This window comes from Euwallacea fornicatus, chromosome 34, assembly GCF_040115645.1.
Source record: "Euwallacea fornicatus isolate EFF26 chromosome 34, ASM4011564v1, whole genome shotgun sequence".
Lineage (NCBI taxonomy): Eukaryota > Metazoa > Arthropoda > Insecta > Coleoptera > Curculionidae > Euwallacea > Euwallacea fornicatus.
This window is the reverse complement of record NC_089574.1, coordinates 1,013,666-1,029,864: the sequence shown is the minus strand read 5'-3', so window position 1 is coordinate 1,029,864 and position 16,199 is coordinate 1,013,666. Positions and strand designations below refer to the sequence as shown.

Sequence of the window (16,199 nt, the reverse complement as noted above, 5' to 3'; positions counted from 1 at the left end):
TATGCTCAAACTATTGTATTTTGTATTTTTAGTAAAATTTCAATAAGTTTTAGACCAAATACCCCATGACGCTCTTATTCTTCTGACGTCATCGAGCTGAGCAAGTCATCGAAAAAGCATCTTAAAATAATCGAAAGCAAGACATGTTACTTTTCTCGATGGAATAACTGATTTCGCGTGCGGCTCTGTCACAAACTCGTCTCGATGGTGACACGTTGCTTATAACTACACTCCCTCTCAAAGCCAAACAAGTGTATTAAAGTGCACATTTTCTACAAGCGAGAATATAACGCGAAATGCAAAATTTTGCCGAAGATAACTACACAGCAATATTTGCGAATAACACTGAATATCGTTTATGGGATTTAGTGTTATCTCCAAATCAAAATAATAATACAACTGAACGGATGCGACGTAAATTTGAATCTCAATCTCTTGGAGCTTTTCCTGCATCCTGGGCATTTTCGAATGCAGCACCTTAAAGAGATAGGGTATCACATTATCTTTGACTAACCGAACTCATTTCATCTTATTAAAGTCCGTTCTGAACTTGCAGTTGATTGTTGACTGTGAAATCAAACATCCGGCCTTTCAGCAGCAGATGACTGAAATTGAAAGTATAATTTCCTGCACTATTATTATAAAACAGAGCGAACAGTTAAAACAAGTACATTTTCAAGTATTTTAAACCAAACTCTCTCTTAAATACATATTAATGATGGACAATCAGCCTAGTAAAACGAGCGTAAACACATACATACATACACATAAAACATAAAAAAAAGTCTGCGTTTTTACAACCTTCCAGAAACGCAGATGGTCAGATCAGGATAACTTTTTCTTTAGTTTCTAGATCGAAATAAGATATTAAAATATTCGAGAATTTTCAAGTACGACAATTGTGATTTATATAAGCGTTAAGAGATTATGCTCGTACTATTATGCGACCAGAGATGCCGCCATGAACTTATGAATCGACGTAAATAGCCGTAGCCTAAAAAAGCGTTTTTTCTTGCGCTGAAAATGTTGCAAAGAACGCGAATAAAGCGTTGCCTAATTGCTAATTAAATTTTCCAAAGCAACTGCTGTCACAACCGCGCTCTTTTCACAATCAATTGTGTATTCACAAGAGGCTATTAAATTTAGCGTTCAGTAATTACACGTTCTAAATTAACTAAGATCCTCATATTATCAGTATTGTATGGATTTATGAAAGTGAGAGCCTTACATGGCCAATAATTAACATCAGTTTGTCATTAGAAAATAAATGAAAAACTTTTAATGTTAAATGTTATATCAATTAGCGAAAAGAAAATGACAGGTGAGCACTAAAAATACTCGCATTACGTGATGAACCACAAGCAAGGGGTTGATTCAACCGCTTACCATCGTTTACGTACTGTGGCTCGTTACTTTTCCGAAAAAATAAAAAAATCCAGGATGTGCTGGGACACAATTCAACCACGTCATTTAACTCGACAAGCCTCTTCTATATCGCACGCTTTCACCACAATAAATAAAATAAATAAAATAAATAATGGAAAATACAAAATATAATTTTTTTAAATTCTTTAATACTCACAAGTCGTTTTACGACGAATTTGAGCGAATTTTAATTCTCTGTTCAATTAGAAAACTTTTGTATGTTAATTATACAGGGTGTCTCACAAGTGTTTCATTATATTTCAGTGGGTAATAGTACATTGAAAAATAATATGACTCCCTATATAAACCATATTCCAATAATGCTTCATTAAGAAGATACAGGGTGTTAACTAAATAAAACTATGGTGTACACGTATAAATTGCAAATGACCTTAAATTTTCGAATTAAAAAATATATATATATATATATCTCGAGGAATCAATGGTCAGTGGTGGAACAGAAAACATTTTATGAAGGTAAAAGGGAGCCCGATCTCCTGTAAAAACATTAAATGTTTGCGTATCAGCGTTACCACATATTTTACTGGTCACTCCGTAAAGTATATGCTAACGCTAATTGCGTTTACGTGTTTTGATAGCATTCCACTTATTTTTATTTTTCTACTATTTATATATTTTAGCTATTTTGCCGCAATAACACCGTCTTTGGTGTTTAGGACCGTCAAAATTACAAAAATTACCAAATTTCTAACGTCGATTTTACGCCGGACTCTTTAAACCAAATAATTTTAAAAAATTCCGAAAAATCTGAAACGGCAACAATATACAGGGGATTAGAATTAAAAGAAAAACGTTAGATTTCAATAATTTTTCGTTCTTCGGACTCGGTCTAAAACTGTGTTAAACCTACATCTTCGCCTTCATTTTGCACCTTCTGTATTTAAAATGTTCTTCTATCCCTAGTAGGTTTTTAAATAATGACAGTAAACAAACTGATCAACGTGCATTTCTACCAATTACACCTGGACTTTACTCAAACATAGTTACGCAAGCTAGGGAGAAACAGAGTTAATGATTCGTTGAATGCTTTCGTTTGAGGACAGATGTTCAGGAACGAACGTTACCAAGGTGATTGTGATAGGTACTAGCAGTGAAGAGATCGTTTTGTTAGCTCCTTCGTAAAGAAGGCGACCTCACATCTATCGATAATGTACCTATATAAACATGTTATGATTTTTTTTTATACTACTGGTTGGCTTGCCTGAAAAGGTTAAATTTTTAAAAAGCCAATAGAAGTGATTTGTTTAAGTTTTATCCCAGTTATAAAAAAAGGCTAAAAACGTTAGTACGAGCGTAGAATAAAATTTCAAGAAATCGGCCCCACCTCCTGTCCAGCCTTTGGAATTTTAGGACTCTTGGATACAAAGGCTCTTCGACCTGTAACAGATGCATGGTCGGTGAAATTGGCCAAAAACAGTCATTTTTGCTGACTCAATGCACAATAACAATATTCTGAAGTATTATTAGCTCCATAAGTTATCATTAGTAACCAAATGTCTATTTAGAGTCTTTATTTGCGTTCTTGGAAGCCCATTTTAATTCCTATACAATGATCCCCCTATGATGTTATTTTTAGACGGTTTGTTTCATGAATATATCATAAAATTTTCAAAGTAGGGACCTATATATTTTTTGCTACTTCAACGAACTGTACGAGACTCTCCTGAGTTAATGCGAATGCATGTCACTGTTGCGTTGGTGGATCAAGTTTACACAAAATCAATAAATGCAGATAGCTTCATATTTAACTACAGATCTGTAGTTGAAAGAAAAATTTATGTTGATAAGTTGAAACCCAGGAATAACTTAGCAATTCTGTGATTGTGTTTTAAGTAGTAACCGAAAATAACAGTTTTTGTCGCATTTACCCGACCTTGTACCTGTCTCAGTAACCAAGGTAGCAATAATGGTAGCACTTAAAGGACATACTCTGTAGGTTTAAAGCGACCATTACCCAAGATCCCGTCGATCCCCATCTCTTCAATTTCCTGGGAAAAATCCCTAGAGTGGACAGATGCAAGTTCACATGTAAGGGGATGCAGGATACGGTGCCCGATTTGCTACGATGGCTTTGACTCAACATACCGCGAGGTGCCAACATGTCACTGGTCACTCGTATCGGAAAAATCACTTTCAAGCAACATTTAATCGAAAATCAAGTACAGCTGAAACAACAAAAATTCACAATTCGACTTTGACCACGCAACACAGCACCAAATCAAAACAAACGCGATGCGCACTCACGTGGCATTAAGGCAGGTCGCGGTACTACTCTGCAACAACTCTCCGGGGTGGTTTCTAAAAATACGTGATAACAGGTTCCATAACGAGATTTTCAAGTGCTAAATGTTAATGAACGACCCGCGAACGCGCCAAGTAGGCGGCGCTGGTACTACTTCTTGATGGTACTACTATCGCGAAAGAACACTGGGTTCGGATAATTCGCGACGAGTGTCAGTCAATCAGGCAAGCAAGCGACCAGGGGGGAGACTCGGTGGTGGTGATGGTAGTGCCAAATGGTGTTTGTTGATGATGCGTCACTCCCTTCCTGGGCAACAACGTGCCGTACGTGCGCTTGACCCCCCAGGTTTTCTTGACGACTCAATGGTTTAACATCTGCCTTTCTTCGTTTTGTATGTAACGTAGGATTAATTGCGACTTGTGCATATATTGGGTTGGAACAGATGGTCGAATAAGGGTATTGTCTTAGGTACGACGATACCAGCTGTTAGGTCTGGCGCTTGCACTAGTTTAGCGGTGTATATTTTTTAAAACTGCATTTTCAATCATTTTTAAAAATTTCGCCAAAACTAGAATTAAAACAGAAGGAATTTCACATCTGATTTGCGTTGAAAGAATTTCATAATCCTCATTACAAATCTCCCCAAAGCAATGAATAAACTTCTTAAACTCACAGTAAAATCGTGTATCGCGCCGGTAATAAACATCTAGCAACATTCAGCTGAATCAAATGAAGGCAATTAAGACAGATTATAGCTATAGAGTGTCCATTAATCGAAGTAAATTGCGATAATTTCTTGAAAGTATACGAAACCTAAGAAATTCGTATACACCTTATGTATAAAATTTGGACATCTTCCTTTTGAGAATAACATCTTCAGAATTCATTGGTGTAGGTACCATGATCCCAAAAGGCAATACAATTTTTTTTAAGAAACATCTGTTTATAAAACCAGTTTGCGTAGCGAAAGTTGCAATGAAAGAGCACAAAAATACTCTTGTTCTATTCACGTCGGAAAAATCAATTTAATTTTCAGGTGTCGTCACAGGCGTACCATAATGACAGAATATTTCAGAAATAAATTAAAATTATGGAAACATGCCTCATCACCGATTTAGAAACGAACCATTTTTTTCTTTTAAAATAATTAAAATAGGGTTGTGCCAATTTCAAATGTTTGCCACTTTTACCATGGGAGGGTGTTTTAGTGACGTTCTCCGAAAACAGAAATTTAATAATCACCCCGAGAGCAAGTGTAATGGTCAACTTCAATTTATCCAACCCCTTTAACGGTTTCATCGATTTTGGACATTTAAATCAAACATCGTTTTCCAACAGCGGTAATTATTTCACATATTTTTTCATATTAACTTCAATCCTGTGAAATACTAAGAGACTTGTTATCAACACTTTTCGGCGAGTACCCTGATTTTGGGTATTTAAATCAAAGAATTTCTGACAATTTAAATTGTTTTTTTTTCAAGCTCTTTTACTAGTAATTTGACGATGATCATTTTAAAAATATCTGATCTGAGAGCCATATTCGTGGTTCTTAAGTCAAAAAGAGTTTTTTCTATGGTTTTTCATTTTCAAAAATCTTCACTGGCGTACCATGCAGTCAAAGATTTTAGAACGTCTAAAAATCCTGATGGCACGATACAAAGTTCTGGGTTGCAATAATCATACGGCATTACATAAGAGATGTCAATGATTTTTGATAGGTATTTCAACAAAGGTTCATCATGTTCTTAAACGTTTGTCATTCTTTCGTAAGCTGTTACTGCTATACAATGGTATAGTACCAACAGCCAACGCGGTACCAAAACTCCCTCCTACGTGCGATAAACATACCATTTTTACGTTGTGGTCGTTAAAAAGCTTTCCCTTAAGACAAATCAGAAAGCAAATTAAATTTCAAAAATTGTTTTTATAATTATTTGATTTATTGAATAAACATATTCTCTTCTTCGGGGTACAAAGAGACGCACTATATTTTTTACTCATTTTCAAGAAATTTAGCATTAAAAAAAAAAAAAAAAAAAAAAAAACGCGCATTAAAAGTTCATTGGCGGGATTATATTATTTACAGGATCGAAAAAGAACATTTGCATTTGAAAATTATGAAAAACGCTTAAAACGGAGCCTAGCTAAAGCTAAGAGGATAATATGTATGTGCTATTATATAAGCAATTTAAAAGTTCACTTTTTGGTTTACATACAGGGTGAGTCGGGAGGATCGTGCCAAACTTCAGTAGCGTGTTGTACATGAAAAATAAATGTAAAAAAACTCAAATGTTGTTGTCCGATTTTCGTTCGTTTACAAGTTATAGCGTAAATAAAATTAAAACATAAAATTTGAAAAATTTATAAATTTCATAAGAAATTCCATAAATTAACGTTTGGATATCATCATAGTAAATGTTCAAAAATATCGCCATTAACTTCTAAACATTTTCGGCTTCGTCTATGAAGAGCATTCGTTGCGCTCCTGATTGTTTCATGTCTTTCTTTAATGGCAGCTGCAGCATTTCTAATGCGTCGAATTAGTGCATCTTGAGTGTCCACTTTCACTCTGTACACTTCAGTCTTAAACCAACCCCACCAACAATAGTCTAGTGGTGTGAGGTCTGGAGATCTCGGAGGCCAACTAATAGGGCCACCACGACCAATCCAACGTCCAGGAAACGTTTCGTCTAAATGTTGCTTAACCTTTATGTTTTAATTTTATTTACGCTATAACTTGTAAACAAACGAAAATCGGATAACAACATTTGAGTTTTTTTACATTTATTTTTCATGTACAACACGCTCCTGAAGTTTGGCACGATCCTCCCGACCCACCCTGTATATAAAAAAAAAAACAAACAGTTCTGCAAAGAAAGATGAACAATTTTTTCTTCCTAGTTAAAATCCTAAACACAAACTTATACGTTACTAATTAAATCTAAGCCTGACGTTCGCATTCAGGAATTTATTCAAATTGGGCTACCGCATGTTTATAGCATTGGCTAAATAACACCACTACCATAGAATGTTTGCCATCTTAATGAGGTACCATTTCAATGTAAAAATTGATAAAACTAATGCAATTTTAATAGTTATTTCTGGCCTTTTTTAGGTCGTTCATACACCCAGGCACGTTACTATCAGGTGCAAAGTCAAAGGAAAAGCAAATTATAAAAAAATTCCATACTCCACCAACAATATTTCGTAATTAGCATAACGTTATAGCATTCGAATGCTTTAGATTCCTCGTTATGTGACCCACGTAATGAAGAACTTGAGAATGCGATATTAATTAACACACACACTGCTGGTGCATGGGTAGAATTATGCGATTTTGCAATTCTGTGTTTAGAAATAAAATTAAGTCTAAAGTGATGAAAATTTTATTGCGAAAATTACATCTAAAATAGTGACCATCGTTCTTACACGTAACTACGTGTGAAAGCGGTGAGCATGAAAAACGGGATTTATAGAATAGTTTCTGGGACCCAATAGAATAGAATTAGACGACACATCGAAAATGTGGATCGAATTGAGGATAAAAACCCGCAACTTTCTTTTATGAGTGTCTCAATCTCCGTCGAAAAATACTAAATTTAGCCATCCTACTTTAAACACGCGAACATGCCCATTTAAGGCAGAATCCAAAAGTAAATGCCGGTAAAAGCCACCATCATAACATTAATTATCGCTCGTTAATCCCCGCAATTGACCATCGTTAATTTTGGTACATAACCCCCAAGGAACATAGTTTTCGTTTCATCCCAGTGTAACGTAAAAGGTCTCGTTAAACAGTTATCGGCATTATTATGTTCCTGTTTAATAATAATTTTCAAAAGGGATTCGAAGACCTTCCACACGAGGAATTAGCATGAGGATTTGCAGAAACGACGGGACGTGATAACATCCAACGATGTTGCGTCAAGCAGGCCTGCCTATACAGGGTGTCAGAATGATTTAATATGCGAATGTTTAAGCGTTTAATAACGTCTCAATATGGCCGCAACTTCCGCCCATCGTTAACACACGGTGGCATTAATTATTAATAAATCAATCGTCTTCTGGCGTTTTGTTTCACTTTGATGAGGGCCTTGGCGAAATAACGATCCACTGAGATCAAAACAATTCGTATGAAGACGTCCGTATGTACAGACTATTTAAAATTCGAGAACGACCATTGGGGTCTGAGAAGCTATAAAGTTTTTGATATTTACGTTGTTTTCGAGATATCAGAAAGAAGATTCATAGTGCAATTACTATCGGGCTTACACTTCAAATCTCGGCGATAAAGTATTTACGTAGAAACCAGGTAGTTTACCAGAAAAGCACTGAGGGTTCCTTCCGTTTAAGTAACGTTTTTTATGGATCCATTTATATTTTCTCCACATCTTACATAAACCAAAACCGACAAAAGATTTTTTTTTGTGGTTGACCAAAGATTTCCGCCTCTAACAGCTTCAATCACCTCAAAGTACCTCTTGGTTTGCAATTTATCAAGCCTGTGAAAAGATTAACGTCATTTTGCCGGATGGTCAATTTCGATTCAGAAGTCGAAACACGTCTGTATGTCTTGAGAAATGTCATCGGCGATATTCTTCAATTGTGTGATAGAAAAATGTCGAGATGCTGATTCTTTTCGACTTTTCCAATGTATTTGATGCAATAAATCGTTGTCTTCGTATTTCTAAATTAAAGATTTATAGACTGAACGTTGACGCCTGTAGAGTAATTCGGTCTCGTTTTACGCAGAGTCAAATCGGTTACTCTAAAAATAAATATCGAGATAACAACATTATTTAATAAGTGAAATCTTGGAAACTCTGCCACGATTCTTGGGATTGAGCATAGAGTCGAAGATTTAAGAACTAAAATTAACAGTACAATAAATTGCGGTTTGCTGGGATTCGTAGAATCGCTAAGCTTTTGTGTATTTAGACCTTATTCGTAAGGATCGCGAAAAAAGGGGGCTAAGTCTTTTCCCATTTAAAATTTTATACAGTGTGTTTCCTATATTTTAGGCAAAAATCTAGGGGGCTATTCTCTAAGTAATTTTGAGAATTTTTTGTCCTTAACAATTTTCGAAAAAATGCTTTTTTCCCTGGATGCAAAGTGATAAATGTTTTTTGGAAATTTATTAAAAACTACAATAATTGTTCAAAGTGACTGTCGCTAGCCTGGACCCATGCTTCTAATCTTCTCATTAACAGCCGAATTCTTTCGAAAATACCAGGAGTGTTTTTTACTGAATTGCATCCATCAAATATGCGACTCTTCCAGGTTTCCCACTGGATTAGTGTAAACTAACGATTTTAAATGACCCCATAGGAGATAGTCCAGAAGGTTCAAATCTGGGAATCTAGCTAGCGATAAGTGAGGTCCACCGTGACCAATCCAGCCATCTACATACGTTTCCATTAAAAATCCGCGGGAAATCTTATTAAAAAGCGCTGATGCTCCATGGTGCATAAATAACATTGCATTTCTGGTTGCCAATGGTACATCTTCAAGGAATTCAGGAAGCGATTGTTACAAAAAGTTACGATAAACTTCGCGTGTAAATCTTTCTGGTAGAAATATTGGTCAAATTAGCCCATCACCCTCAATTCCAACCCAAACGTTTAACGAAAATTGGTGTTGGAAATTAATTTCTAGTACTTCGCATGGATTTTCTTCTGCCCATGCGTGATTGTTATAAAAATTTGTTATTGCGGTTCTCGAGAAATTTACTTCATCGGTAAAAAGAATAAACAATAGTAGTTACAGAATTTACACCAATGTGTGCAAAAACATTGACAAAATACGATCTTCAAAGGGACATCTACAGGAAGAAGAGCCTGAACACGTTATATGTGGTACGGGTGCAACAAATTTTCCCTCAAAATTTTCCACAGTCTCATTACTAACATCCCACAAGCACTTCCAATTTTTTTAGTAGAAGCGCCTGGATTTTTCTCTATTATGTTTAGCACATTTTCTTCCGATTTTGCTGTTCTCAATGTCACTGATCTTCCTGCACTTCCACTTCCTTTTAACGTGCCTGTTTCACGAAGACGTAGATGAACTCTTTCGAACGTTTTTCAATTGAATGCATTACCATTCAATGATCATTCGTTAATGTAAAATTCCCTCGCCTGTAACAAATTTCCATCGACAACTCCATACGTGAAGTGCGGGTCAGTCATCTCAGCATTCGTATAGGTATCCAGGATGAAAAAAAGATTAAAAGTGACAAATTTAGAAACATATTCAAATTAAATTACGTTTAACGTGCTTACTGGTTTTGTTTTCAAGATTCACATTATTTTATTACGTTTATTTTAACTATTTTAATAGAAAAGAAAAATTGTTGTCAATAAACATTTATGGCGGTGTAGCTAGGGAACAAAGCTTTTTTCCCAAAATCGTCCAAGGACAAAAAATTCATGAAATTCCTCAGAGAATAACCCCCTAAATTTTTGCCTAACATTTGGGAAGCACCGTGTATTTTAGCAGAAGGTACATTCTATATATGAATATTACAAAAAATTTATGTGAATTTCATTTATGTGACGTCAAAATTCAATTACTGTGACATAACGTACACAATTTTTGAACAATTGCAAAAAATTTTGATTATGTCTCTCGTATGTATGATAAATAATTGATTGGTTGAGGAGCATGGCGAGAAGGACTTTTTGTATTTTCACAGTACTAATTAAGCTCATAAACAAGTTCGATGCTGCTTCATCTCTCAAGAGCAGCTCTCTTGTCTTTAGAATAACCCCTCGAAATCTTGAGGAAAGGAGAAAATGGCAGGAAACTATAGCTTAATAGGAAGTAATGCGATAACTGGGCGGCACTACATTTGAAAAGATCTCTCCAATTCCTTCAGAAACTTGAATAGTACCAGGCATCAACGAAAAGAGTTAAAAGTAAGAATAAGACGAAATGAAATGGAACAAAATCAAACTCAAATAAGAAATTTATTTTAAGTAAAATGAAAAAGGAAAACTTGAGCAAATTGACGAATTTCAGGATATTTCAGGTGAATAGGAGCTGGAGAGATCTGGAGTAACCAAGTTAGAAATGATCTCTGAAGTATTTTTACAAACTGGAAAGTAGTTCTAGAGAAATTTAAACAGGTTAATCCAAGTTAATCCGAATCGCTTCAGACTAGCGTAAACAAAACTTTACGGCAGTGATTAATCAATTAATCGAGGATTTAAATTTAAAGCTGATTTGAACGGATTTTAAGGCTCGTTACTGACAATATATCACACAACTGAGACGCAATATTTTGTATAAACTACCACCGTATTAGAGAAATAGTCTAATATACATAATTATTGTTTTCACTAGTAATTACAAGTCAAAGTTGATTTTTCCTTGAAAATATCTTTGCCACGTCCGTTGTTCTTTCTAATACCGATTTCTCCACATGTTCAGGAAATGCATAAATGCGACTAATTAATAACAGTTGTTGTCGAATTGCACAAGCAACAACAGAATTATTGTAGATGGCCACGATTGCCGCAATTGCTGCAAAGCTTGAGGACGCCACCGTAAATACACACTTTCACCTTAAGACAACGGAAAAAATGATTTAATTGCTCGACGATTAAAAAAAAAAAAAAAAGCTGTATTAATTGTATCTTGTAATCTACAAGCACAAGGTGCCAGTGTAACCTAATGTCCTTTAACCTTTACACCTAACACCGTTCGAATTCCGCACACCTAAACAGCAACAATTAATCAGTTTCCGATACAATTTGAACTGGGGACCCAGTAAAACATAAATATTTACCACTCGAATAAATTGAAGGTATGCGTATTGTTGCCGATCCTAAAGTAGCGTTTTTTAAGGTTTTAATTGGTATATTTAGAATGGGCACGTGTGTTACGCTTATATAGTAAAATTACTTTTCTGATTGTTTGGATTTAGCGGTTTCGTAAACACCGCCAAGAGGATGGAATTTTGAGGTCGTTAAGGTTCTAAACTAATCAATTATCATGTTTTTCGGCGGCCGTTGGTGTTGCCGGAAGAGATGTAATTATATTAAAATCGTATATTGTGAATTCGATAATAGAAACTTGAAAACAATTGAAAACTATGGAAAAATAGGAATATGGAATTTCATTTCCTAACCAATCAAAAAATCCAAAAAGATGTAACCGATTCCAGGAGGTATGGCAAAATGGAGGAACGGTATGCTTAATTTGGAAAAAAAGCAGGTGACAGCTAAAAAGAACACTTTCGCAATTCATCATGAGTAACACGATAAAATAGACATTGCACATAGCTGACTGGTGCAAGTCGGAGTGGTCAATATTTAACGGAGGGATGAAACTATTGGAGCCCTAAGTTTCGATTTTTCAAACTTCGTAACGTTGCCAGCAAGGTAATATCTGTAGAACCCAAGAGGGCAAAGCAGGATTTTCCATTTTTCCGGAAATTATCTTACTGCAAATAATTGTTTGAAAAACCGACCACAGTCCCGATTTTCAAAAAAATCACATCGAGCCGGTGGTTCAGGTGTTTGATAAATGATTTAATTTACGCCTAAATCGTCTGTTCTATCTTCTCCGAAAGGTTCTACGACGGCTATAATATTGCTTACTTTTACCTTTTTGTGATAGCCTTTCGAAGAGAATTTGATCAGCTCCGAATCTCTTACATAGATTCCAATGGTGACAGGGGAATATAAATAATTTCAAACATCTAGAATCCATCAGGGTCAGAAACTTCGGAATTTTCTCAAAATCAAATCAGACAAAACTAACTTACAGCTGGTACTCAGTTAATTCGGCTAATTACCCATTGTCACGATAAGCCCGTTCAGATTGAAGTGCCTTCCCGAATTTTTTGTCTAATTTGGTACGTTATCACCGCTCTTAAAGGAGATACTATTCCTCTACAAGTTTCAGATGAAAAACTTAACGAAAAGCAATGGAAAAATATCATGGTCATCGGCGGTATATAATAATTGATAACGCACTCGCATATTCATACAAAAATGAAATTGGGTCGAGGTAGAGACACTGCAATCATTAATGGTGCAGAAATTCAACCTTAGCGATAATAAGACTTGCTGCAGTAAGAACAATTATTGTACATCTTTTGTTTCTAAAGGATCTTTGAAACCATATTGTAAATTAGAAAGACCGTCGGGGAACCTCTGAAGTTTCGATAACACACACTGGACATTGAAATTCAAGGCAGTAATACCGTATTATATAACAACAACTATAAATTATAATTAACATACCTGATGCTTATCTTTGAAAAGGAACAATTTCGGGCCCTTCAGGATCATGGTCACCTGCTTCCAAGACCTATCGGCTGCACGCTGAAAAAAAAAAACAAGAAATTGAACTAATTTAATTTCAACATGCGACTTGCAAAGTGCTGATATGGAATGACCATTTCAAACACCCCCAACGCATTATGAAATTTTTACAATGCCAGAGCCGCACTTAGGTACTTTTTGACATTTGATTCCTAGGCAAGGGCACCAACTGCACATTTTCCACGCAATTAATTATACAGATTGTTACAATGACAGTAACTTCCAGAATGCGTCATAAGTAAAGGATGAGCCAGCAGTGGCGGCATGAATGATTCCTAAGCGGTTTTATTTTATCTGTACTACAGGTATCAAATAAATATTAATTCATTCGAGCAAGTAGCCTCATTGTTTCAAGAACCATAAATGTGTAATTTCAGTATCTGGAATTTTCTTTTACTCTGAAGTAATTTAACTGTTTTGATACAAACGGGGATTAGCTATGTGCTCGATCCACCTCTGTCGTTTAGGCCCGTAAGGGCAAATATCGGCTTCCACAACAATAGAATTTATCTGGGTCCATATTTCTTTGTGCGACTGTTATTCTATTTGAAGAGTTTTACAACCGAAACTAAAGAAAAATTTGAAGAATGCAGAAAGGTTATTAATAACGCTGTAAAATGTCCGGCCAAGAAATCATATTTTACTTCGCCTAACATTTCACCAGTAAATAGCCAAATTATCATTAATTATCCAGACAAATTCAATATGATTGGTATGTCACGGTAAAGATATCTGAAAATTTACTAATCGGAAAATTATCATCAAATATCTCAATTTTTTACTTGAAATTCGGGGAGACCCGTCTTTTCATTTGAAAAAACAAAAACTTTTTTCAGAACATAAACCAAAATATTGTAAGACGTAACTTCAGTAATCGCATACCACAACAGCCTGTGAAAGTCTAAAGAAATAGTTTGAGTACCTAATCAGAGACGTTATCATATGTCTACATACCGAGATGTTGATAATATGGACAAAACTAGAAGAATTACTTAATAAATACAGAACACTAAATGTCGTGATAGCAACAAAAAAACTATCGTATATTCACTTTTTCCAGATTATTGAGCATGACTTAGATAGAGATCGTCACTCAACTTGCGGCGTTTCTTTTTACACAAATAACCGATGTCGCGTTGTTATTTACTTACTTTCCGAGTAACAGGAGAGCAAGTCCTGGGAAATTTCCCCAAACCAGCACCGATTTGAACAAAACGATTTAGGAGTTACCCTTGGAGTAACTTCGACCGAAAAATCCAGTAACTACGTCACAATCCCTACTGCGTTTCGTGCGAACTTTGTTGCAGGTTGAAAGTAAAATCTCAACTTCGAAATTCCCGAATGAGTTACTTCTCATAAGTACACAGCTAATTGAAAATATGTTTACAACCGGTCGCGTATTTTTTCAACAATTTAAATATGGGAAAACATAGAAAATCAAACGTCAAAACGGCTTTTCCGCGAAAACGTGGCTTAATCGAATTTCGCCGAAGCCTTGCATTAGATAACCTCGTCGTGTATGTTTATACAATAACATTTTAAAGAAATAGTGTTAAAATTTTACGACTTTATCGATCAGTTAGCATGGTGATGTGGCAAAATTAGGAATTCCAAAATCACTCTTTTAATCTAAATAATCTCGCCTTAACAGTTTTGGGCAATGACGTAAATTTGCAGAATATGGTCGCGTTACAGATATGTGATCGTATTAAAACGGTGGTCATTCCGTGAAGTTAAGGAAATTAGGCATTTTCGTGATTTGCGAAAAAATGTCTAATGAGGGTTGAGCAAATCTAATTCTACATTAAGTAAATGAACAATTTTGACATCAACAATTAGCACTGCAAAGTTCGAGATGTACTTGCGACATACTTTGCTATGTACTGAAAGTATGAATTGAACTTTGTGCCGCTTTTGATTCTGCTTCTAGCCGGATGGACGAGCAATATGGATAAATCTTAAAAGTTCACCTCGAACTAAGCCACAATCCACTACTTTCTTACCTTTCCATCGATTTCCAAAATCTTGCAGTTGACAAGTCCCTCACGTATCACCCCAAACTCTTTCTTGAACCCGGTTCCCGGACTGGAAGTCGTCTTCTCCCTATCCAGAGAACTGTTGCTGCTGTTGCCGCTGCCGCTGCCGCTAAAATGCCAAACCACCATTTAATGCAAACACAGAGAGAGGAGCAACATTTCTCCGAAAAACAATAATTTGCATTTAAATATGCGTGCGGGGTATGGTTAAGTGAAACACACCAAATATACTTGGACTCGCTTTCTCGGACGATGATCTCTCGGTGGTTAATGTTTGTTGTTAAGACGAACACTAAATTACATACGACATGTGCAATAAACCAAAGACAAGTCATATGTAGGCACATAATCCAAATTTCGGTACTTGCATCGTCTAAAACTTCCTCTTACAATAATTTGATAATCATCATGCCGTTTTACGAATTGTCTTCAACATTAAATAGGATAGATATAATGGAAAGTGGAATGTTAGTTGAATAGCCCTCTCCATGCAAATTTGTTAATTCCAAGCAGCACAAGATAATTTGAAAACCCTGCAGAATGATTTACTTAAAAAAAATTTTTATCGAAACTAGATATGATATAGATATGAGTTCCAGTGTGCAATAAAAGGACCTTTAACCGGATTGTCGTAAATTCTCGCTTCTTACATAAAATAAATGTTGACTTTTAGAGCGGTCAATTTGTGACCGGCGCCAATTGGGTTTGTCTGAAAAAAAATCCTCTCCGTCCACATTTTATTGAGGTATCTGAGAGTGATGTCGCCAATTTTATATCGGTCTGGGTAAATACGAAATGTCGAGTGGCGGTTTATTGGGATTTTAAAGACGCAGGCGGGTATAAGTAGCATAATTACTAGAATGAAAGAAACAGTTAATTAGTTTTCTTAACGATATAAAAAGCAGCTTCATACCAAATTCCGTAGCATAAATTTGTGTATCTCGCTGCAAATGACTGCGTTCTAATGGCATGTTGAAATATTAAATATAAAAATTGGCAAAATACATCTAATTTGATTTGCATAATTTGTTTCTTTAATTGGTTGCGAAGCTAAGGCGAATTACCAAGAAAAAACACACTCAAATGATTTTGAAACACAGGCGATTCCACTCGATTGTCCGTACATTAACAAACAAAAAACTG

At 35.6% G+C, this 16,199-nt stretch overlaps 1 protein-coding gene across 21 annotated transcripts in view; it reads right to left on the bottom strand.

Moving 5' to 3' along the window:
• Nucleotides 1-16,199, bottom strand: part of RhoGAP19D (Rho GTPase activating protein at 19D) — a 167,166-nt gene that overhangs the window by 15,142 nt on the left and 135,825 nt on the right. For all 21 annotated transcript variants that reach the window (XM_066299549.1, XM_066299557.1, XM_066299550.1 and 18 more), the window contains 2 exons: nucleotides 15,024-15,165; nucleotides 12,940-13,020 (listed from right to left, as the gene is read on the bottom strand). In XM_066299549.1, coding sequence (XP_066155646.1) covers nucleotides 12,940-13,020; nucleotides 15,024-15,165 — 223 coding nt within the window. The remainder of the gene's footprint in view (nucleotides 1-12,939; nucleotides 13,021-15,023; nucleotides 15,166-16,199) is intronic.